Below are 25,992 nucleotides of genomic sequence, written 5' to 3'. Positions count from 1 at the left end.
AGACTTAAAAGAGGCAGAGCTGCTTCTGTTCTTTTGGGAGCTCCCAACACACAAGAAGTCTAGTTGCCCTGCTAGAAAGACTACGTGGAGGGTGCTATGGAGAAAGAATTCTGAGACTGCATGGACAAAAAGAGAGAGGACTAGTCATCTCAGCATTCCACCTGGACCCAGCCTTTTAGCCATTCCTATTAAGATACAAGGTATGTGAAGAGCCATCCTCCATCTCAGTTAAGCCCCCAGACGACTGTAGCCCCAGCCATTATCACAAGGCAAAGAACCACCAAGCCAAGACCAGTCAACCCAAGGAATAGCTGACATTGTTCTAAAGCTGTCAGAACCGCTTTTGGGGGTAGTCAATACCATAACAGAAACCCTTCCCCTACTAGCAAGTAGCCGGTCTACGCCTCTTTCCTTAAGCTATAAGCACAACACACGAGGGTCAGTGCTTGGCACTGCCAACAACAAATATCTTAAAAGAATTCATAAGACAAATGCTATTCAAATTGCGAATCTGCATAAAAATTTTAATCTAAAATAAATGTTAATAGCCTTGAAGTAAAATCATTTGTCTTACTCTTATGATGAGATCCTTAGCTATAAAACTAATATTTAAGTATGACCAGAGAAAACACATGAAACAAAAACTGAGAAACATTAATTTTAATGAAATACATTTATCACAAAAACATGGTATCTATAAACTGGTACCTATTTAATGTAATTATAGTCAGTACACACTCAAAAAGTCAGGAAGAATCCCTTAAATCATGAGAAGTTTTCTGACATGTATGAAGCAGCATTATTTTACACAGCAGAAACCAAGAAACTGATCCTAAACAATTTATCCCCTTCTCCAAGAGGTACCTAATAGAGAAAATAACCAGTAAATTATGTTCAAAAAGTTTAAATGAATTCAGAGGATATATTCAAAAGATGTAATTAAGGGAAAAAATAGATACTTAAATTTTCTTACTTTCCAGGATTCATCTCTATCATTCTCAGAAATAAAAAATGCAATTTAATAGATCATTATCTGGTTCTTGATTATCTTTCTTATTTTCAACTTAACTACATTTACTATCTCAATATGAAAGTAACTATATATTTATTCACTGTCATCCATCAGAGAGTACTATTCAAAATAAACCATGAAGAACATCTGATTAAAATCCACACCATTGTAGGGGCGCCTGGGTGGCGCAGTCGGTTAAGCGTCCGACTTCAGCCAGGTCACGATCTCGCGGTCCGTGAGTTCGAGCCCCGCGTCGGGCTCTGGGCTGATGGCTCGGAGCCTGGAGCCTGTTTCTGATTCTGTGTCTCCCTCTCTCTCTGCCCCTCCCCCGTTCATGCTCTGTCTCTCTCTGTCCCAAAAATAAATAAAAAACGTTGAAAAAAAAATTAAAAAAATAAATAAATAAAAAAAAATAAAATAAAATAAAATCCACACCATTGTAATTTTTTTACCTGTCCTTTTGCTATGAGATAAGCAACAATTGAGGTATGTCCAAACTGAGCAGCCAGATGAATACAGCTACATCCTTCTCCATCAATTAGTGAAGGATCTGCACCATATTTCATTAGTTGCACAACCATAGATAGATGGCCTTGTCTAAAACATAAAAGAATAAACACTTAAATATATAAAGTTATTCCAAACAGGATCTCCGGGAAGATCTTTTTTTAAATAGGATAATGGTGGAAAAGATTATACCAATGTTTTAAAAAGTTTTTTAAAATAGGCGTATGTCAAGACATACTTAGGATTTTAAGGTTTTTAAGTCTCGACTGAAAAAAGTCTTTTAAATTTTAGAGATACTTATAACTTCTTTAAATATGTAATAAATAGTTAGTATATTCTATTAATCCTATTCAAATATTATCTTAATTATCTCAGAAACTGAGCAACTTCTTTAATTGTAAATATACAGAGGCTGCATAATATTACATTTACAAACTCAAAGTTTAACTCAGTCTTAACCTAACTGGATTAACATCAGCATGGTGAATTCCCTAAAGATATTCTGGGACAATAAACTGCTGCCAATGCACGTAACACTATACGGCAATACGTTAGTACACTGTTGGTATTAACTATTACTTTAAGTTCTCCCATTCATTTTAGCATATCATTAAAAAAATAAAATTGTTTAGTTATAGACTAAAAAAGAAACCAAAGGAAAAAAATAATCCAGAAGCAAATTTAAACCTTGTGGCCCAGTGCAATGGAGTTGAATTTAGGTCTCCTCCAAGTTGATCCACAATAGCACCTTTCGAAATATAGTATCTATAAGACAAAATTTTAAATAATTTAGACAACTTGCATTTTCAATTTTATGAAATTATGTAAAAAATAAAGAAAAAATGTTTTCCATTGTAGATCTCATGCTAGTTTATGTCTCTATGATAAACAATCTTTTGTGATCTTTAAAAAATATACTTAGTAGAATTTATATCAAACACATCACTCTCTTTTGTTCTAGAAGCAAAAGGAAAATAATTTTTTTAAAGTTACAAAAAAGAACAGCAATACCAAATTAACAATTCTATAAAAAAAGAAGGCGGTGAGAGAACCATTAAGACTTGGATCAAAGAGCAACAGCACAGAAAAGTTGTAGAACAGGCCACTTAGTCTACCATTGGTAGAGGCTCAGCTTTTAGAGCTTTACTTTCCTCACAAAATTACTGTAGATTAAATCAAACAATTTACGTGCAAGAATTTTATAAATTGTAAGTATAACATAGAGGTTCTTCAGAATGCCTTGTTATGCCTTTAAAGGTATGTTGCTTTAAAAAAAAAAAAGCAACCTCACTGCTTAATATATTAACATTATAACATCTTGATATCTTCTGAAATGAACAGGACTTAGCTGCTTATCATAATGCTTACTTTGAACTGATCAATATAATGAATCTTGAATATAAGTGATTTCACACCTCTGATGTCAAATACTTGATGTGTGTATATTACTGAGATTCTTAAACTGTTCTAAGTGATTACTGCTTTAGATCACTAACACATTCACTTTTAATGTACACAGTTTTAAACATTTAATATACTCATATGTTTGATTCAGAAATGTATTGCTTTATGTATTTGTTAAACTGGTGTTTTTAAAACATTACACAATAAAGGGCCCAACTCTACCGTATCTTCTTAAATAGTTTAAGTAACTTAACAAAATATTTCCAGACTAAAATATTTCCAGTCCAAAATATCAGACATTAGTCTGAATACAAACATTTAACTATTCCTAAACTGTTTCTTAAGTTTCAACTATATAATAGCTGAAAATGATTTTCTGAGCCCAAAGAGAAATATAGCTTAGCCAAAGAACAACTTTGATAAGAGCTGGGATGTTTTTTAAGGCAATTTTATATTATGTTCTCTATAGTCAATATATTTGTTCATGAGAGTTATTTTTACTCACATTTCAAATCCTTGCTAGGGCTATGGCAATGAGTGATTTCCAGACTGGTTCTAAAGTACAACTTTTTTTTTTTTTTCTGTATGCTAAAGAAGAATAACTTTTATTGCCTTTTCATTGTAAACTACTGGAAGAGAAGTACCAAATTTTTATAACATGTTATTCTTTATAGCTATTAGACCCTAGTTCAAAACTACAAAATTCTGAGAAGATCATTTAATTCTTACTTTTAAACTTAAGCCTCCTGTATACTACAAGAAGGTTACCAAGGAATGTTCCTGCAGGTATTAACTAATGATCCCTAGGTTTTGAGATAGGACCATCAATGAACAAGAGATATTAACAAGTATTTGAAAGATGAAAAGTAAAGAGCTAAAACTCAAATGTCTCCAGAGGGAACACCAATGAGAAGCAATCCAGAGTTTATAAAACCCTGGAAAGACTAAGGGATTAAAGGTAAGTGTTACCTCTGTAGAATGTAAAGAAGCTAGACTATAAACAAAAACACTGGCTGTAAGTTAATAAAAGTTACTGAAAAAATTGTTTTGTAACTTACATTCTTGCCAAAAGTTAAGTATTTAGCACCACAAACAGGCATTTGAGTGACATGGATGGAAACAAGCAGCTGACAGTGCTAGGTAAGTACTTCTTTGTGCACTGTAATGTTGAATTTCAAAATGTGACTCCTCAAAATTTCAAAATTACTGTAATAATACCTCAAACTCTTAAAAGTTCAGATTCATTCTTACATCTCTAAATTTCATTGTATGATGATGACTTCTGGCTTCAGCCTCAGGCTCATACTGATTTTAACACTCAACCACTCAGCATTTGCTGAAAAGTATATTCAGAGCACCTTCATCAGAGAAATTTGAGACTCAGGGAATTAAATCAGAGAACCATATGAGACACTATACTGAAAACGTAGCAATTCAATGAAAGTTTACATGCTAAACAACAACTAAAACCTCAAACCCCTTTCCTTGCTCAGTTCAGCTGGCAGACAGATAGATACTCAGCTCCTCCTACAAAGAGATTAGAAAATTCTTCTCTAAGAAACACTGAACAATGCCAGAGAAAAACTTCTAGAAGTAGACATTTGAGAGGTTCCTGTTGTGATCTAAGTTCTACAATTTCCAATCAGCTTTGTTATGTCTCTCCTAAATATGATTAGATATTTGAGGAAAGTTGCAAATGTGGAAGGAGACCAAATAAACAGAAGAAGCCTAAAATAAACAGATAACATAAAGCAAAACTTAAAAAACAAAAAATTACAATTAACATCCTCCAAAAATAAGAGAAGATGATATACTCATGATATGAAGAACAAAATATTTTTTTAAAAAGGGAGGAGGAGACAGAGATCAAAAAAAAAAAAAAAAAAACACTTGCAAATTGAAAATGCAATTGGTAAAATTACAAATTCAAAGAAAGGATTAGAAGATAAATTATATAAATTAAGAAAATCTCCCCAAAGTACAATGGCTATACTGGGAGATAAAAAGTATTTGGGATAAATGGTAAGAAAAAGAAATCAATCTGGTTGGTTCCATTATCTGACAATAAAAGTTCCTGGGGTGGGGGGGAAACAGAGAAAACGAAAGGCACTCTTGAGGGCACCATGCAAGAATACCTCCCTAAACCAAAAAGGCAAGTTTCCAGATTAAAAGTGGCCACTTAATGGCCATAAATTAGATATAAAGTGAGTAAGTAAATGCGTAAATAAATAAATAAAATGCACAATAATGTGAACTTTCACAAAGCCAAGGATAAAGAAAAAAAGTACATGTTCCCAGGGAAGAAGAATAAGCCACACATACAATGTATTCTCAAAAAATTGTGAACCCTATATTTTTTAATAAAGCCCATGTTCCTTAATAAAGCTTTGACTTGAATTCAAGTATTACTTGACTATTTATAATAATCAAGTATTATTTACAATTATTATTATTACTCTTAACGAAGACTCTTAAGGTAACAAGAGACTGTTGAACACAAGAGCTTGAGCTAATCCTTTCTATTTTATTACATTAGGGTAAAGCTGAGAAATAAAGACTTTCGCTTGAAAACATTGGAACTATAGACAATCCAGGCTAAGGTGAAGGTCTCCTCCTTTCCACATTATACTTATTTTATTCCTTATTATCATGAAAGTGTCCCGACCACTTTGTAGTTAAATACATGCTAATGAAACATAACTGTTAAGAGAGACATTTCTCCATGGGTCTCTCATGTTTCCATATGCCTTGCTAGGTATAAACGAAGAATACAAGGCCCTGACCACTTCTACATAGGTCATTTCTCAGAGTTGTGTTTGTATCCAGCAACCTTGAGAGATGAGGTAATGTCTCCCTCTGGAACAAAGAGCAAGCCTGCTCTTATTATAAAAGCAATGAATTCCCCAAGATGCAATACAAACCCACTATGTGTGCTGTATACATCTGAACAACCGCAAGCCACTCCCATAAGACCTATGTGTACAAGGACCCTAGGCAAATATGATGCTCATGCTATTTGTTGTGGTAGGAATAGGCTGTAGTTTTTAAGTGGGGGTATAATTCCAGATCGGTAGTAAAAAGTAATCTTGAGGCTATAAATACCAGTTGTTACCTAAAACTGCCTTTACTCACCATGTTTGTTTTAGGAAAGTAACTTGCTAGATTATGCACTATAAAAAATTAAGTTTACCCACCTGAAGATATAATACGCAGATACTAATTATTAACCCACTCTACAACTACTGACTACTCTATAACCTCACTATTCCACAAGTGGCTTGGAACACTTGTAAGGCAGGCAGCATCTAGACTTTTTGTCTATTATTTCTCACTTCAGACTTTATTTTTACACATAAGACAACTGTGAATTTTTTGACCAACAGAATCTCAATTGTAACATATGAATTAAGAAAATGATGAAGTAATGCTTCAAAATTCTAAGAAAACTACTTTTAATCTGTAAGTCCATGCTCAGCCGAACAACCAATAAGGTGTAAGGACAGAAATAATTGTAACTTCAAATCATTTACCTCCCAAGTGCTGTCTCTCTCAGAAAGCTATCAGAAATTGTGCTCTACTAAAATCAGGGAGCAACCCAAAAGAGACAAAAAACCGGAGATCCAGGAAACTGAAACCAACATTGGAGCAAAAGGATTTCCCAGAATAATGGCAAAGCAAAGTCTTAAGATAATGGCTGTATGTTAGTTCTAAAGAGCAAATAATCGGGGTTGGAGCAAAAAAGTGGAGAATTCCAGGAATGATTTCTTCCCCCTCCCAACTCCAAAAATGGAACAGATAAATTAGGTGATACTGTTGGCAGATAGAGGGGTTTTACGGTTGTAACAATATGGGATACGGGAAGGATTAGTTACAATATGGAGAAAATTAAACAAATGAAAATAAAATGAAGTAACTGCTGCTTCAGACAAAAATCAAAATTCTGCAAGGAAAGAACAAATAATCATAGAACACTTCTGAGCTTAGCAGTGAGAATTTACATTCTCACAACTTACACTATGCACAGTGACTTAACTAATACTAAAATAGAGGATGGAAGAATGATTAGTGGTGAGGATCTCTAGGACATCTAGTTATCCTAAAATAGAAAGTCAAAATATATAATAATTGATAAATCAAGAAATACCAGCATAAAGGTGGGCAATATTTATTAAAATTCAAAATCTGAGGCACCTGAGTGTCTCAGTCAGTTAAGAGTCTGACCCTTTATTTCAGCTCAGGTCATGATCTCAGGGTCATGAGATCAACCCCCGTGTCAGGCTTTGCACTGACAGTGCACAGCCTACTTGGGATTCTCTCTCTCTCTTTCTTTCTCTCTCTCATTCTCTGCTCCTCCCTTGCATGCAGTCTCTCCCTGTCTCTCTCAAATAAATAAACATAAAAAAAAAAAAATCAAAACTCTTTTTTTTCTCCTATAAATATTACAGATATATATAAAAATAAACAAAATGATATATGACCAAGATTAGCAATCAGAACACTGGCTGTAATGGTAGAAACATCAAAATCAATCCAAACATCCATCAACAGGAAAACCATGAAATACATTAAATCCATATAAATGAACACTGTACAGCTGTTTAAAAAGAATGATGCATCTCTATTTGTACTGACAATGAGAAATCTTGAAGATATATATATTAAATGAAAAAGCAGAAAAAGTACTGTCATTTTTGTAAAGAAAATAGATTTCTAGATAAAAGTAGCAACATAAATATATAAAATAAAGAGTATACACTGAAAGAAACAGCTCAAGTACTGAAAATAGTTATTTCTGGGCTATAGGACCCAGGTGGTAGGGAGCGATTGCTATTTCTTACTGTAAGACTTTAAGTACTATTTGAGTTTTCAAATTGTTTATACACTACTTTGACTTAAATAACATTAACCAAAAAAACAAACAGAGGTTTAGAAGGCAAGATAATTTGAATCAAACCTCCCATTAAACTAAAAAAGTTCAATGAAATATAAGAAACATTTCCTAAAGAGTAAAACCTAACAAGATTAAGAGCATTAACCAGGCCAAAAGTCAGGAGACGTTAAAATTCGGAGAAGTTAGAAAACTACTTGGGCACCATCTGCCCTGGAGACAATTTGCTGATGCAGAAAAGCTGGCCAAGAAGCAAGCTAAGCAGACAAAAGCAAAACAAAACAAGGGCTGGGACCCCAAAAAGCTGCACTGTAGCAGTAATTATGAACCAGAAATAAACCTGGCTCTAGCCTGTGTTTAGCCACGTGGGTGATCCAGAAAATCTAAAGCCTTGAAATTAAAGGTGTGCCTAGCAGAAACAAATGGAAATCTCATTTTAGGCCTCAAATTATTCAACAAATAATTTTTCAAACACATTGTGTGGTACATATTTAAAGACAATCAGCACATGAAGAAACAACATTAACAGATACAGACCCACACAAACTACAAATGCTATCTTCTCACAGATTATAAAATAATTATTTACTATGTCCAAGTATACAAGATTGAATATTTCAGCCACAAATGATTTCAGTAATACAGGCTTAAAAAATAAAATGACGAAAATGCTAGAACTGAAAAATAAAATTAAGAACACACTCAATAGATTTAACAGCAAATTACACATAGAGAATAAATGAACTGGAAGGTAAGTAAGAAGTTTCCAGAATGAAGCACACCGGAGGACAGTACACACAGAAAAGAGGATAAAAGACACAGAACATACAATGAAAAGGTCACACATATGTTTAACTGGAGTTCCAGAAGGAGAGCAAAAAAAGAATGGGATGGAAGCAATATCTGAAGATATAATAGCTGGGATTTTTCTAGAACTGATGAAAACGTCAATCTGAAGTATCAAGAATTCATTGCAATTTCATTCAGGGTAAATAAAAAGAAATCCACACTTAGTTAGATCACCATGAAACTGCAGAATACCAGAAACAAAGAGAAAAAACTTAAAAGCAGCCAAGGGAAGAAAAGGAAAAAAAAAAAAAGCCCACAAAAGCACAATAGTTAGCCTGATTCCTCAATAGTAACAGAAGCCAGAAAATAGTGGAATGATATTTTCAATGAGTAAAACACAAAAATAAAACAAAAACTGCCAACCTAGATTTCTATACATATGGAAAATTTCCTTCACAAATAAAGATGCAATAAAAACATTTTCTGACAAACAAAAACAGAATTAGATATCAGGAGACCCATATCGAAGGCAGAGGGAAGATGAGATATACAAGAATACAAAAGGAACAAATAGAATAGAGCTATGCTCTCTGGAAGAAAGTGATTCAAGTTCAATGCTTTCGTTATTACTTGCTTATCCTTTCTTTCATACTCAAAATGGAAAATTCTTTTACCTGGCATTAATATCCTATTTGTCTCTGGACTCTGTGTGCTGTACATAACTGCACATCTGCAACTGGTTTACTTCAGATTCATATCTTTATCTAAAGAATTTATGTCCAAATTGTCAGAGACTACTAAACTAGATTCACTAAAAAGACTTTCTATTAACCTCTTGCTTATCTAACTGCCTCTTATTAAAACTAAAAAAGCAGATTAGCAGTAAGTAATAAAAATCATTTATACTTAGTAAATATTCATTACTTATGCTGGCATGAATAGTTAAATTAGATTATTATTACCTACTATCTTTGTGACTGCTCCCTTTTCTTTTGTAGCTTTTTCCCAAAGAATTCACATTTAGAACGTGAGCTGCCAGTTAGATTGTTGATTTCCTGATTCCAACTTATTAGCTGCATGTCACTGGTAACCTATTTAACCTATTTATATGCTCCAGTTTCCACATCAAGACAACAGTGAAAGTTGTTAGTTTTCACATAGGGTTATTTCAAGAATTAAGATTAAAGGAAATATACATGGAAGAGCACTCAGCACAGCACCTTGTACAAATAAGTGTTTGATGTATGTTAAAAACTATTTTTTTTCAGGAAAAAAAGGTACATAGAATCTACATTTTAAAAACAAGGCGGGGGGGGGGGGGCGCCTGGGTGGCTCAGTTGATTAAACATCCGACTCTTGATTTCGGCTCAGGTCATGATCTCACAATTCAGGAGTTCGAGCCCTGTGCCGGGCTCCAGGCTGACATCAGAGGAGCCTGCTTGGGATTCTCTCTCTGTCCCTCTCTCTCACTGCCCCTCCCACGCTTGCACTCACACTCTCTCTCTCTCTCAAAATAAATAAGCATTAAAAAAATAAAAAGTAAAAGCAATGAATTTTAGAAATTACTAATTTTTATAATTTAGAATAATTTTATAATAAATAATTACTTTAAAATACAAACAATACATACTTGACTAAATCTATTCTGTTATTGATGGCAGCCCAATGGAGGAGTGTAACATTTTCTTTGTCTGGTTGCCGTACATCATAACCTGCTTCCACCAATTCTCGGCAGCGTTCATATATTCCATATCTTGAAAAGAAAAAAATATAAGATTGTTATTACTATTTCACAACAAATGTAAAGCTGAAAGTAACATTTCCAGAAGAAAATAATGCTCCATTATGATACCTGGAAATTAAAATGGATTTCTCAATGTAAAATGTTACTTTAAAAATATCAATATTCCAACAGTTTTTCCTAATCCAGTTAGCAACATTTTCTGTTTTAAATGTCTCATCTATAAAAAATGCAATATCTCATCAATTGGAAGAGAAAAGGATACCAGAAATAAAATGTTTAGTGATTGCTTGTTTTTATCAATATCACCTCTTAGTCCATAAAACACTTAAGGCTGCTTATAAAAATACAGACAATTATATTAAAAAAATACAGGGGCGCCTGGGTGGCTCAGTCGGTTAAGCGTTCGACTTTGGCTCAGGTCATGATCTCACGGTCCATGAGTTCGAGCTCCGTGTCGGGCTCTGTGCTGACCGCTCAGAGCCTGGAGCCTGCTTCGGATTCTGTGTCTCCCTCTCTCTCTGACCCTCCCCTGTTCATGCTCTGTCTCTCCCTGTCTCAAAAATAAATAAACGTTAAAAAAAATTTTTTTTTAAATAAAAAAATATTAAATCACAAAAAAGCAGTAACAAAAAGCATCAATGATTTAAAAGAACAAAAAGAAGAAAGGATATTTCACAAGCCTCAGGATTCTTTGTTTACAAATTTAGCTTTGATATTCCTTAGGGCAAATAAAAGAGGACAGAGGACATGTGGGGACAGGAAGTAGGGTGGGTAGGGAAAGAGTCCTGCGAGTTCAAGCCACTGAGACATAAGACAAAGTACACTGGGAGAGATCTAGGAAAGATGTTTTTATTTGATAAAGAAGATAGGCACTTGCAGAGAGCCTGATCCTACCCCACCTTTCAGCTTTTGAATACTGTTTGGCTACATAGTTTTTAAACTTTTTATTATGGAAAATTTTAAGCATAAGCAAAAATGGAGAGCACAGTACAATAAACTACCAAGAATCCACCATGGAGCCTCAAGAACCACCAGCTTTATTCTAAACAAAATATCACGTCCTTGGAAATATGAGACACAAAAACAAATTTAAACGAGCTTTGACTACAGTTGTATTTCTTAGAGTGGTCTCCAAAATGGGGAAGGCACACCACAGGGTGAGGTTGGGGGGGAGGGGTAGCGCAATAATGGGGCACTAGAAACAAACACTAAAATGTCTAACTATATTAATGCCATAGGTAACTAATCAAGCTTCACTAATATTTAACAGAGCCTTCACATTGCTGCCCTCACTGGCTCTGTACCGTATATGTACATGTGCACACACACGTGCACAACGTAATCAACCAAAGGGAAGAGCAAGAGTTTCACAATTCAGAGATGATAGTGGTATCTTAAGCTCTTTGTTCTTTTTCAGAAAACTGCCTACAAGTGCTTCGTTAAGTAAACTAGACACATTACCTTGAAGAGCAGAATCTACCTCACATTTTAAATGAGATAAGTGACCACGAAAATCTTTGTTTTTCTAGTGTATGCATGTATGTAAGTAATTGCTACACCCAATGTGGGGCTCAAACTCATGACTCGGAGATCATGAGTCGCACATTTCTCCAACTGAGCCAACCAGATGACCCGAAAATCTTCTTAACCATACAAAGAAGTGAACCGCATTTTCCCTCTAACAAAAAAGAAAAGTATTTCAAATGTACTGGCTTGGGGGGGGGGGGGGGGGCTGAGAGGGGTAGTGACAGCAAATGAATGCACAGTATACTATCAACCATATATGCTTAAAATGGATAAAGATATTTAGTCTGTTCCTCTTCAAGGCAAAAGGGTATTTTAGACACAGTGAGAAAATAACTACTTCTACTTTAGAAGAAAACTTGCTATAAAGAGAACAGTTTTTAAAAACCGTATAGTTGAAAATGTTTGCATCATTACATAATATAGTTTCTGAAAGATCTAAATATATCACCTATGAAAACTTCCTCATGTGGATATGCTAAAATTTTTGACACAATTCTCTAACATATACGTATAAACCCATTTATTGTCATTGTAAAAATGCCAGAACCTGAATAGGTTGCAAGAACTGTCATTAAAAATGGGTATTTCAGGTTAAAAGTCAGTAAAATATTTGCTTAGTGAATAATACTGAAAAAGTAATTACTGTGACTTAGTCAATGTAACATAGACTATAATTCTTCCATCAGGAAATTATGTATCTTTGTGAGGTTATCTTTTTTCAGAAAAAAAAAATTCATTAAAACAAAGTATCCAAGTAAAATATATTTAGGATCAGATTCCAATATCATTATAATATGAAATGTTAAATCATCTAAAATAATGAGAAAGCACATTTAATTACACTGCTCTCACTATAAATAACACTTATGACAAATATATACACCAATTTCCCCTATATTAATCTACAAATTCAATGAAATTCTAATTAAAATCCCAAATGAGTATCTCATGAATTTCTCAAGTAGAACCTAAATTTCATTTGTGGGGGTGCCTGGGTGGCTCAGTCAGTTAAGTGTCTAACTTCAGCTCAGGTCATGATCTCGCGGTCTGTGAGTTCAGGCCCCACATTGGGCTCTGTGCTGGACAGCTCAGAGTTTAGAGCCTGCTTCAGATTGTGTCTCCCCCTCTCTCTGCCCCTTCCCCACTTGCACTCTATGTCTGTTTGCTTGTCTCTCTCTCTCAAAAATAAACATTAAAATAAATAAAATTCATTTGTGAGAGTAAAAGGCCAAAATAGCTAGGTCAATTGTGAAGACTAAGAAATGATTAAAACAATAAATATTATACAAGATGAAATGGACCAGACTGATGTCAGCATCAGGGTAGTATAAGATATCCATCATTTTGTCCCCCTTCCAACAATAATTTGGCATCTACTCATGGACAAAAGTGCCTCTGTGGCAGTTATGGGATCCAGTACCACACTAAAAGGGAGATGAGAAGTCTCATCCATCCATGTGCTGGGTAATAGGCATACAGACCTCAGTGCCCCAGCCACAGATCCTGCAGTGGCCCATGACCTGGTTACAGTTCTTCTTGGCAATGGTCTGGGAACCCTGGACAACACTGTCTTAGACAACCTCCTACAGATGAGAGAGCCTTGTGGAAATCCAGGTTTCCAGAGGAGAACTTCTACCACATTGTTGCAGAAAAAAAACTGAAGTTTGTACACACTGGAGAGGAGTACTGAATGGTGAGCTGCATGTCTGGGAGGTGTGAAGGGGCTAGCACAGCAGCAAAATAGGACTCTGAAGGGCACTAAGGGGACACATCCCACTAACTTCTTGTGGACTCCCATCAAAATACATACAAAACTTTTATAAATCAATTACAAAAAAGACATAAGAACTCAAAATGGGTAAAAGATTTAACATGTCAGTTTGCACAGGAAGAAATCCAAACGGCTAATAAACATAGGAAATATATTCAACACTATTTGTTATCAGAGAAAGGCCAATCAAAACAGAAAACCAGGGCACCTAGGTGGCTCAGTCAGTTGAGCATCTGACTTCGGCTCAGGTCATGATCTCACAGCTCGTGAGTTTGAGCCCTGTCAGGCTCTGTGCTGACAGCTCGGAGCCTGCTTCGGATTCTGTGCCTCCCTCTCTCTCTGCCCCAACCCACTGGCATTCTGCCTCTCTCTCTCTCTCAAAAATAAATAAACATTAAAAAAAATTTTTTTTGTTTGGGGCGCCTGGGTGGCGCAGTCGGTTAAGCGTCCGACTTCAGCCAGGTCACGATCTCGCGGTCTGTGAGTTCGAGCCCCGCGTCAGGCTCTGGGCTGATGGCTCGGAGCCTGGAGCCTGTTTCCGATTCTGTGTCTCCCTCTCTCTCTGCCCCTCCCCCGTTCATGCTCTGTCTCTCTCTGTCCCAAAAAAAATAAATTAAAAACTTTGAAAAAAAAAAAATTTAAAAAAAAAAAAAAAAAATTTTTTTGTTTAAATAAAAAAAAAAAAAAACCAGAAAACCATTTCACAACCATTAAACTGACAACAATTATTAGTGTGACAAAACTAGGATTTGGCAAGAAGTAGTCAAAGAAGAACGTATTTGCTGCAGGTTAAAGTACAAATTGGCACAGCCACTTTGGAAACCAATTTGGCAATAGTTGGTAAGGTTGAAGAAACATTCTGAAGAAGCCAGAAATTCCACTTGATTTTTCTACCCTAGAACTCTTATTTATGTATTCAGGAAAACAGGAAGAAGGATATTCACTGATGCAATCTTTGTAATACTAACAAAGTACTATAGAAGCAGTTGTAAGTATCCTTCAGTAAGTAGAATGATAGAATAAGACAAAGCAGTTAAACAATAAATTGGGTCCTTGGGGCACCTGGGTGGCTCAGTTGGTTAAGCGGCCATCTCTTGATTTCAGCTCAGGTCATGATCTCATGGCCAGCAGATCGAGACCCAGACCAGGTTCTGCACTCAGCACAGAGCCTTGCTTAAGATTCCCTCTCTCCCTCTGTCCCTCTCTTGCTCTCTCTCTCTCAAAAAACAACAAAGAAAAATAAATTAGGTCTTTATCAATACTGATAAATCGCTAAAGGTATACAGTTTTTTTTAATTTAAAAAAAAGCTGCAAAATGATATGTAAAATAGAATACAATTAGGGGCACCTGGGTGGCTCAGTCGGTTAAGCAACTGACTCTTGGTTTTGGCTCAGGTCATGATCTCACGGTTCGTGGGTTTGAGCCCTCCATCAGCCTCTGTGCCAACAGCATGGAGCCTGTTTGGGTTTCTCTCTCTCCCTCTCTCTCTGCCCCTCCCCTCCCAAAATACATAAATAAGCTTAAAAAAAAAAAAGAATAGCATACAATTTATATAAATTTTAGGTATATATTACAATAGCATATTTTTTATAGATGTTTGTAGAAATAAATGTACAAGAATGTTCGTGAGAATAATTCACAGCACTTTCAAGAGAGGTTCCCTTGAGGAGAAGGAAGAGAGTAGTACACTGAGCAACCTGTAGCAATTACAGCAAAATGTTAGTAGCATCTGCTTAATCTGACAGTTATATTCTTCTCTACACTTTACACTGTAGGATTGAAATGTTTCACAATTTAAACGTTTTTAAAGATAGAAATTACAGACAGATACTTTTCAAGAAATTGAATAGTTAGAAGAGTATGTAAGGGATAAAAAAGGGTGGTTGTTTTCTTCTTAAGATCAAAGATACTGGAGTGTATTTGCTGATGGAAATGATGCATTTAGGTGAGACAGATTAATCACGAATGAGAGAAAGGAGATATCAAAAGAAGCAGTCTCAAAAGGAAAGACGAATGTAAAACAGTGTAATCGGTTTGCTAAATACAGGGGGCACAATGTGCTTTGATATTTGACTATATATAACATTCAAGAAGGCAGAGTGACATCAGTGAACTAAGGACCTTTGAAAGTTTGTCTCTCCACAAAAAAAATGAAAAAATGGCAAAAACTGTCAAAATTAACGCTTTCAGAACTATGGAAATTAACAAAAGGCTTTCAACAATCCAAAGAGCATTCAGTCAAAAAAACAGCTGAATTTCGGTAAGAACAGAGAACTTTGTGGTATTTTAACATATCATAGTCCCAGACTCTCTGCTCCCCAGCAGCCTTGAAAAATGTTTGTATTCCTGGTACCAACATCACCAGCTAGACTCCAAGACCTGACCTTTATTGCTTGAACTCACCAACCTTCATCCCACATTTTTCCTTAAGCTCTTCTTTCCAACTTATCTCTTAACTCAGAAATGGAAACCAAAACCACCCCTCAAGCAATAGCAACTGCCCAGACAGGACCTCCAGCCAGTCCAGACCATCCAGACCAGTTTGAGCATAACCTCTGAATCGCACCTGCACAGACTGTGGCATAACCTCTAGAGTGACTGACAACTACCTTTACTCATTATAAGACCAAAATCTCCGCCCAAGGAGGAGCACATGACTTTTTTTTTTAACGTTTATTTATTTTTGAGAGAGAGACAGAGACAGAGTGGGGAAGGGGCAGAGAGAGAGGGAGACACAGAATCCAAAGCAGGCTCCAGGCTCTGAGCTGTCAGCACAGAGCCCTACGTGGGGCTCGAACTCACGAGCCGTGAGATCATGACGTGAGCGGAAGTCGGACGCCCAACCAACTGAGCCACCCAGGCACCCCAAGCACATGCCTCTTTTACATAACATACAATGTGTATACAGGCAGGTTTCCTTTTCCTTAAGGTGTGTGTGCAACCATATGCCCATCTCTACATATGATGACAAGGATCTCCTTTTTAAATATTCATCTTAACACTAAATAAAAGGAATCCATCCACCCTTGGTCAGGGAGTCACAGCTTTGCAAGTTATTTCCCATGATCTCCTCATTTGCTGCAAATAAAGTTTAACTAATGTGACAGCTCCACCTGGTGTATCTGTGACTCACCAAGGAGCAAACTCACACTGGTTCCCTTACACTAGTACCAGAGTAAGCAGAACAGGGATGGAGTTCTTGCAAAGCCTTCTTCCAAAAGAGAGGTCATTGTTTGACCTGTTTGGTGGTTCCCTAGAAGAGTCCACTTGAAAGGCTTATCTACTGAACCTAACTTAAACTGATTAAAAGCTTCTGTCTGGGGACTGCCAATGTTTTAACATCACAGTTGCTTGAGAGAATGTGTAACAGCTGGGGCAAAAAAAAAATCTGAGGAAAGAAACAAAGGCTGAGGAATGAGATATCCATAGGGGCTTTGAAAAGCTCAGACATATTCCTGGGAATCTAGAAAGCCATGCACAAGCATAAGGTTATGTGCATATATTCAACAAAAACCTAAGAAAACCCTAAGCTCTCACATCAGATTGACTTTGAGGCTCCAGGCAAGCAAACAATGAAGGCTAAGGCATTGGAAAACTGTCTGGAAGAGTACTGAGTGTCCAAACCATACAGAAAGTCCCTCAACAAAGACCAGGATTTACTGGTTCTAGGGATTTAAGAAGTTTCTGGGGCACCTGGGTGGCTCACTCGGTTGAGCAGCCAACTCTCAGTTTCGACTCAGGTCATGATCTCACAATTTTGTGAGTTTGAGCCCCACATGGGGCTCTGTACTGACAGTGAGGAGCCTACTTGGGACTCTCTCTCTCTCTCCTGCTCTCTCTCTCTCTCTCTGCACCTCCCCCATTCACACGGTCTCTGTCTCTCAAAATAAATACATAAAGGTGAAAGAAAAAAAGAAAAGAAAGAAAAAAAGAAAAAAAAGAAAAAAAGTTTCTGTCCAATCATTTACTTACCACTAACTGAGCTGACACTTCAGTGGCCACACATGACAAAGATAGTTTACAGAATTAATTTAGAAATGGCACAAATAACAACAACAAACCCCAGGAGAATCTGATATTAGAACTGTGACCTCATATAATTTTAACAGTCTAGTTTTCAACAAAAAAAATTAAAAGACACGCAAAGGAACAAGAAAGTATAATCCATTGAGGGGAACAGAGAACAATTAACAGAAACTGTCACTGAGGAATCCCAGACATTGGACTAGACAAAATCTTTAAATCAGCCATGGTAAATCTGTAAAAAGAGCTAAAGTATGAAAACAATATCACACCAAATAGGGTATTATCAATAAGGAGAGAGAAATACAGGTGCTCATATTTTACTTAAAACATAGATATCAAAGAAGAAAACAACTATAATAAAAAACTTACTGTGTAGCCTTCACTATGTCCCATGTGCTGTAATCATCAATATGAGTTTTCCGTCCAAGAGATTCACCATATCCATGGTTATAATGGCTTTGGGATTTGATTTCCTGTTAAAGAGTAAATTACACAAAGGCAAAAGTTCAGAAAAGAGATACAGAGAACATTTCAATATTTTACTACCAGCTTTGCACTGTTTGAAGAAGGTTCATTATTGAAATGGTTGTTACCTTATTCTGAAATATGTCCTCTTCAGAGAAAAAGTATGTCAAATAGATCTACCCCTGCACATACTCTCAAAACACAAAAGATGCCAGACTAGAGATAGAGATGAGTGACAAATTTGTAACTGAAATTCATCTTTAGCTCCACAGAACCCTGAACTTCAACTCTCATTCTCTCAGACCAATTTGTCTTTTATTCCAGCAAAACCTCTACCTTGAGCATTCTATTTTTTATTTCTGAATTTGGTTGAGTATAGTGAACATGCAATATTACGGTACCTTCAGGTGTACAACATAGTGATTCAACAAGTTTGTACATATCTAACACTCTAAAACCCTCATCACATGCCACAGGACACCTGGGTGGCTCAGTTAAGTGTCCAACTTGTGATTTCCGCTCAGGTCATGATTTCACTGTTCCATGAATTCGAGCCCCGCATCGGGCTCTGTGCGGAGCCTGCTTGAGATTCTCCCTCTTTCTCTGCCCCTTCCCTGCTCACACTTTCTCACTCTCAAAATAAATAAACTTAAAAAAAAAATTTAGGGGTGGCTGGGTGGCACAGTCGGTGGCTCAGTCAGTTGAGCATCTGACTTTAGCTCAGGTCATGATCTCGCAATTTGTGCATTCGAGCCCCTGATGGGGTTCTGTGCTGACAGTTCAGAGCCTGGAGCCTGCTTTGGATTGTGTCTCCCTCTCTCTCTCTGCCCCTCCCCCACTTGTGCTCCCCGCGAGAGCGCGCACGTGCACGCTCTCTCTCTCTCAAAAACAAACATTTAAATTTTTGTTTTAATTTTCAAACTTTCATCACATGCCAAATAAACTCTAAGGTGGTAAAGAAACAAACCAACAGAAATTACTCTTCTATTATTTTCAGATATTATCTTTTCTTACACTCCTTCATGCTGAGGGCTTGTTAAGCATCTATGTTGAGATGAGTAAGGAACAATGGGGCAGCTCTGATAAAATGTAAATCTACTTAAATAGTTCTAAAAAGGTCAACACTCCTAATTTTAAACAGTTTTACAGAATATTACATCCCATTCAAAGCTAATATGTTGTAATTTTGTATTTAACAAAACTTGTTATGCATAGTCAGCTTCCTCAATATAACACAGCACCAAGATACAATTATGTTTATTTTATATGACAACAAAACACAGAGCATGTTTGGCCTGCTGTACATAAAGCACTATACAATGTACTGCAACCTCAGGCCAGAACATGGTAAGGGCAGTGCAAAGTTTAAGAGGGTGCCAAAAAATTCAGTCACCAAGAATAAAAGTGCCCAAGTGTCCACTGACAGATGAATAAAGATGTGGTATATATGTACAGTGGAATATTAGCCATAAAAAAGAATGAAATCTTCCCATTTGCAGCAACATGGATGGAGACAGGGTATAATGCTAAGTGAAATAAGTCAGAGAAAGAGAAATATCACGTGATTTCACTCATATGTAGTATTTAAGAAGCAAAGAAAGAGACAAACCAAAAAACAGGCTCTTAAGAACAAACTGATGGTTACGGAGGGGAGGTGGGTGAGGGGATGGGTGAAATGGGTCAAGGGGATTAAGAATACAATTATCATGAGCACTGAGAAATGCAGTAATTCCATTAGCAACAGCTTGGTGTAACAGAAAAAGTCCTTAACTGAGAGGCTACTGAATCCAAAGTCTGCCATTTTCTTATCTAGGCTACACCCAGTGAGGCAATTCACTACTGTAGGATTCAGGTCCCTTATTTGTAAAAAGAGAAGGATGAATACTCACTCTCCCTCTCCAGCTCTCCTACCTGAGCGCTTTCTCTCTCACTCTCTCTCAAAACAAAACAAACAAACAACAACAACAACAAACTTAAAAAAAAAAAGAGAAGGATGAATAAAATCAGGTCAGAGTTTCTCTGAGGTGCCTCAAGGACCAACAACAAGGTGTTAAAGAGCTTCATTACTCTCAATTCTTTAAACACAGCATTTTGTTATCTACCCTGCCTTTTAGATACTGAGGTTTTATATAAGATTTCTTTAATTGAAAAAACATTAGCAGCTTTTTAAAAAAAGTTTAAAAACTACTAGATTACAAGTCCTCCAGGATCCCTTCTAAGGCTAACACAGTGATTTTCTGTATTGGAGTAAAGAAATTATGCCATATGAAGATCCTTAAAGTACCTAGTTCGCAGCCAAAGGTTTTTACAACCCTGGTGTTGTTGAAGAGAACTGGAATGAGAAAGCACCTCCCCAATCTAATGCTGACGCAGTAGACAAGAATGAGAGGAGCTGGGAGAGCTCAGCTGCTGCACACTGCTGCAAAGAGAAATCAACATGACAGAACTGAAACTTACACAGCAGGTACAGGCAAATGCTGGCTTGTGTATCAAGATGATAGATGCCACAATACACGTTTATTCACATGTCCAGATGGAATATAACCAACTAACTAGTTACCAACTGTCTGTGTGCAATCTAGTTAACTTTTTTTAAATGCCAGACTTATTAAACCTTTAGGTGACATTCATTTTTAAAAGCGGCAGTGGGAGGGGGGACATCTGTGGGGGACATGAGGGTTTGTGAGATCGAGCCCCACGCCTGGCTCCATGCTGAAAGTGCGGAGCCTGCTTGAGATTCTCTCACCTCCTCTCTCTCTGCCCCTTCCCTGCTCATGTGCGCATGCACACTCTCTCAAAATAATCTTTTTTTCTTAAAAAAAAAAAAAAAAAAAACCAACTTAAAAAAATTAGCAGTCTCCAACATAAAGGCTAATATGCTTGATATAAAGATGCTAACAAATACAGCTAAGGATATAGTTTCCTTAATGGCAGACTCTCTCAAAACTCTCAAAACACTCTCTCAAACACTCAACACTCTCTCAAAACAATCTTTTTTTCTTAAAAAAAAAAAAAAAAAAACTTAAAAAAAATTAGCAGTCTCCAACATAAAGGCTAATATGCTTGATATAAAGATGCTAACAAATACAGCCAAGGATATAGTTTCCTTAATGGCAGATGATACTGAAATGTGTCTGAAAATAACAGGGCCACACAGAGAATTCAGGGCAGCATGAATGAAGGCTTCCCAGGTCAGCCACACTCCCCATAAAAACATACAGATACCAATGTGAAAGAATGATGGTTCACCTGGTGAGAGAAGGATGCATCTTCCTGTTCTTGGGGAGTGTGTGCACTCCCTGGACTCTTCTGACTGTTCTGGACTCTCTGGCCATATACCAAGCTCTGAGAAAAGCATGAATAACATCACATTTGACAAAATAGGCAAAGGATATGAAGAGAATTCAAAGGGGGCAAAATACAATTGCTGGAGAGAGAGAAAGGGAGCAAGAGAGATGAAAAGATGCCATAATTCCAAACCCCGCCCCCCTCCAAAAAGGGAGAAATCAATTTAACAGCATTCTAGGGTGTATACATGTTACCTACAAGGCACATGTTACCTGCCTGTCTTTGGTGCACAGCCCACATACACAGTGAATTAGCAAGCCAGCAGGGATTAAGTATATGCCTGTGACTTGCACTGTGTAAATGTCTGCTGTCAGGTATCATTCTAATAGGATAGACTCTGAATCAAGAAGTGAAATGTACTTAACTATATAATTTTGAGTCGCTCACATTTAATCCCATTAAATGTAGAGAGATAAAATTAGAGCACTATAAAGGGTTTCTGACAAGAACAAATAAAAGGAAAAAAGGTCTACGCACACTTGACTAACTTTTAAGTTCCAGCTAAAATTGACAAGCCAAACATGAGAACTTCTTAAAACCTGAGGTAGTGATGAATTAAATTCTATGGATACCATAAGGATTTTTTAAAAAGGAGTATCGGTTATATATAACAAAAAGACAGCACAAGAACAAAACAAATATAACCAAGGGAATAATGAATAAGGAAAACCAGTAGACATTACAAGATTGTAAAATGATTTTTAAATGTATTTAGGTAATAGTGCCAGCAGATGGCACTACACTCAAGACAACTCTTCCTAACTTTTTTTGCTGCACTTTTAACAGATTAGACAAAAATGATTTGATTATACAATGGAAAGATTTCGAATCAAGTTTTTTCAGTAAGCAACAGGTCCCATTTATTACATATTCTACTGTGGTCCTGGATCCCTGGCTAACACTACATGATAGTTGATTCTTTCTCTTTCTTTTCTTTTCTTTTCTTTTTTTTTTTTTTTTTAACAATTGTTGCTTCTAATAAAGAATCCAATTCGACCCACAGGTTCTCTCATACTGTAGTAGTACCACCATCACCTCAATCCAAACTATCAAATTAATCTTGCTTGCTTCCAACAAACTTTAGAGTGGGAAACTGTTCCTCACCTAGCTTCTTTAAAAACTGGTTTTCAGGGGCAGCGAGGTGGCTCAGTCAGTTGAAGCGTCCAACTTCAGCTCAAGGTCATGATCTCACAGATTGTGGGTTCGAGCCCCTCATTGGGCTCAGGCTCTGTGCTGACAGCTCAGAGCCTGGAGCCTGCTTTGGATTCTGTGTCTCCCTCTCTCTCTGCCCCTTCCCCCCTCATGCGCTCGCTCTCTCTCTCTCTCTCAATAATAAAACTAAATAAATAAACAACTGGTTTTCACTTTATTTCCCTCTGGAATCCATATGTATACAAATATTTGTAACTATATACATATGTATATGGCATACTGTTTTTTTCTATCCACAGGCATTTGATGAATAGATGCCTGCATGTGTATTTTTCTCCCTTTCCTACCTTCTTAGAAATAAACTTTATTTTTAGGATTTTTATTCAGAAGTTTCAGATTTACAAATAATGCAAAGTTCTCATATTCTACACACCCAGTTTCCTCTAATATGAATACCTAGCATTAGTATGCCATATTTGTTACAATTAATGAACCAATATTAATATATTATTATTATTATTATTATTATTATTAACTGAAGTCTATATTTTAGTCAGATTTCCTTAGTTTTTACATAATATCCTTTTTCTCTTCCAGGATCCCATCTAAGATATCACATTACATTTAAGTTGTCATGGCTCCCTAGGCTTCTCTTGGCTTTAATAATTTCTCAGACTTTCCTTGTTTTTGATGATCTTGACAGTTTTGAGTAGTCAGGTATTTTACAGAATGACCCTCAACTGGGATTTGTCTGGATTTTTTTTCATTGTCAGACTAGAGTTATGTGTTTTTAGGAGAAAATGTTTTCTAATTTAACCTAATTTTTAAATTTTCTTTCAACACTACTGTACAATCTTTATTTGTCCAAATACTTTTATGTAGTCTGTAATTATAGTATTCATATTTTATATTCTTCCATTTTACATTTCTTCATACCATTACAGGTAGTTTTTATAAGTAATGCTTTTTACCACTACAAAATACTTAAACTGATATACTGAAACATTTCCTTGTCACTTGAACATTCAGGTTAATCTTACATTTCCTAACTAAACTCAGATGTTTTTTTCTTAGGCATTCCCTTCTTAGTCCTCCCCTAACATTCTCTTGACCATTGGACTGTAAACTATAACAAGTCAAATTTCATATTTCACTAGAGATTCTCAATTTTATCTTCCAACTACAGGATTCGGACCAGCATTCTTTTAATATATCTCCTAGTTGGCCTGAAAATCTTATGGAAGTCACCTTCTCTCCTTCCTGCCTTTCACACCCACAGCCAACTCTTCTCACCAGTAGTCCAAGCTCAAGTGCTGGTCACACTTCCAATTTGGCTCCAGAAAACTATAGGGCAAACACAAAATGTCCTGTCTGTGGCAAATTCTGAGGAAGTACCTCTTAAGCACTGTAAGCTGTTTTGTTTGTTTTTTAAATGTGTGAGTCAAGTGCACGTGTACATTAGGTTTCAAATTTAATTACCAAATTGCAAATATCATGGCAAAGAAACACTGAAAAGCCTAAAAGAAGAAATTCACAAATCACATCTTCAATTGCGAACAAACAAAGGCACTCAGGTACCTAGCTCAGTAGTTAACAATCAGGAAGTTCTGAGCAAAATTACAGATTACACGTACAATTTATTTTTTAATTTTATTTTTTTAATTTACATCCAAATAAGTTAGCATATAGTGCAACAATGATTTCAGGAGTAGATTCCTTAATGTCCCGTACCCATTTAGCCCATCCCTCCTCTCACAACCCCTCCAGTAACCGTCTGTTTGTTCTCCATATTTAAGAGTCTTTTATGGTTTGTCCCCCTCCCTGTTTTTATATTATTTTTGCTTCCTTCCCTTATGTTCATCTGTTCTGTGTCTTAAAGTCCTAATATGAGTGAAGTCATATATTTTTCCTTCTCTGACTCACTAATTTTGCTTAGCATAATACCCTCTAGTTCCATCCATGTAGTTGCAAATGGCAAGATTTCATTCTTTTTGATTGCCGAGTAATACTCCATTGTATAAATATACCACATCTTCTTTATCCATTCATCCATTGATGGATATTTGGGCTCTTTCCATACATTGGCTACTGTTAATAATGTGCTATAAACATGGGGGTGCATGTGTCCCTTTGAAACAGCATACTCGTATCCCTTGTATAAATACCTAGTAGTGCAATTGCTAGGTTGTAGGGCAGTTCTATTTTTAATTTTTTGAGGAACTTCCATACTGTTTTCCAGAGTGGCTGCACCAGTTTGCATTCCCAACAGCAGCGCAAAAGGGTTCTTCTTTCTCCACATCCTCGCCAACATTTGTTGTTGCCTGTATTGTTAATGTTAGCCATTCTGACAGGTGTAAGGTGGTATCTCATTGTGGTTTTGATTTGTATTTTCCTGATGATGAGTGATGTTGAGCATTTTTTCATGTGTCAGTTGGCCATCTGGATGTCTTTTTGGAGAAGTGTCTATTCGTGTCTTTTGCCCATTTCTTCACTGGATTCTTTGTTTTTTGGGTGTTGAGTTTGATAAGTTTATAGATTTTAGATACTAACCCTTTATCTGATATGTCATTTGCAAATATCTTCTGCCATTCTGTCAGTTGCCTTTTAGTTTTGCTGACTGTTTCCTTCATTGTGCAGAAGATTTTTATTTTGATGAGGTCCCAATAGTTCATTTTTGCTTGTTTCCCTTGCCTCCGGAGATGTGTTGAATAAGAAGTTGCTGTGGCCAAGATCAAAGAGGTTTTTGCCTGCTTTCTCCTCACGGATTTTGATGGCTTCCTGTCTTACACTTAGGTCTTTCATCCATTTTGAGTTTATTTTCGTGTATGGTGTAAGAAAGTGGTCCAGGTTCATTCTTCTGCAGGTCGCTGTCCAGTTTTCCCAGCACCACTTGCTGAAGAGACTGTCTTTATTCCATGGGATATTCTTTCCTGCTCTGTCAAAGATTAGTTGGCCATACGTTTGTGGGTTCATTTCTGGGTTCTCTATTCTGTTACGTTGATCTGAGTGTCTGTTTTCGTGCCAATCAGATGTACAATTTTAAATTTTTTTTTTCAACGTTTTTTATTTATTTTTGGGACAGAGAGAGACAGAGCATGAACGGGGGAGGGGCAGAGAGAGAGGGAGACACAGAATCGGAAACAGGCTCCAGGCTCCGAGCCATCAGCCCAGAGCCCGAAGCGGGGCTCGAACTCACGGACCGCGAGATCGTGACCTGAGCCGAAGTCGGACGCTTAACCGACTGAGCCACCCAGGTGCCCCTAGATGATCTTTTAAAATTGTACATCTGGGGCGCCTGGGTGGCGCAGTCGGTTAAGCGTCCGACTTCAGCCAGGTCACGATCTCGCGGTCCGTGAGT

General features: G+C 36.7%; 1 protein-coding gene across 2 annotated transcripts in view; it reads right to left on the bottom strand.

The window, feature by feature from the left end:
* Window positions 1-25,992, bottom strand: part of ZDHHC17 (zinc finger DHHC-type palmitoyltransferase 17) — a 91,583-nt gene that overhangs the window by 46,971 nt on the left and 18,620 nt on the right. Inside the window, exons 2-6 of one of the 2 annotated variants that reach the window (XM_049627440.1) lie at window positions 21,384-21,479; window positions 18,039-18,142; window positions 10,231-10,353; window positions 2,207-2,284; window positions 1,465-1,609 (exon numbers count right to left, since the gene is read on the bottom strand). In XM_049627440.1, the coding sequence (XP_049483397.1) occupies window positions 1,465-1,609; window positions 2,207-2,284; window positions 10,231-10,353; window positions 18,039-18,142; window positions 21,384-21,479 (546 nt within the window). The remainder of the gene's footprint in view (window positions 1-1,464; window positions 1,610-2,206; window positions 2,285-10,230; window positions 10,354-18,038; window positions 18,143-21,383; window positions 21,480-25,992) is intronic. The other variant, XM_049627441.1, reaches the window with a different exon arrangement.

This window comes from Panthera uncia, chromosome B4, assembly GCF_023721935.1.
Source record: "Panthera uncia isolate 11264 chromosome B4, Puncia_PCG_1.0, whole genome shotgun sequence".
In the NCBI taxonomy this organism is placed as follows: Eukaryota; Metazoa; Chordata; class Mammalia; order Carnivora; family Felidae; genus Panthera; species Panthera uncia.
Note: the sequence above shows the minus strand (reverse complement) of the source record. Positions and strands in the feature narration are given on the sequence as shown.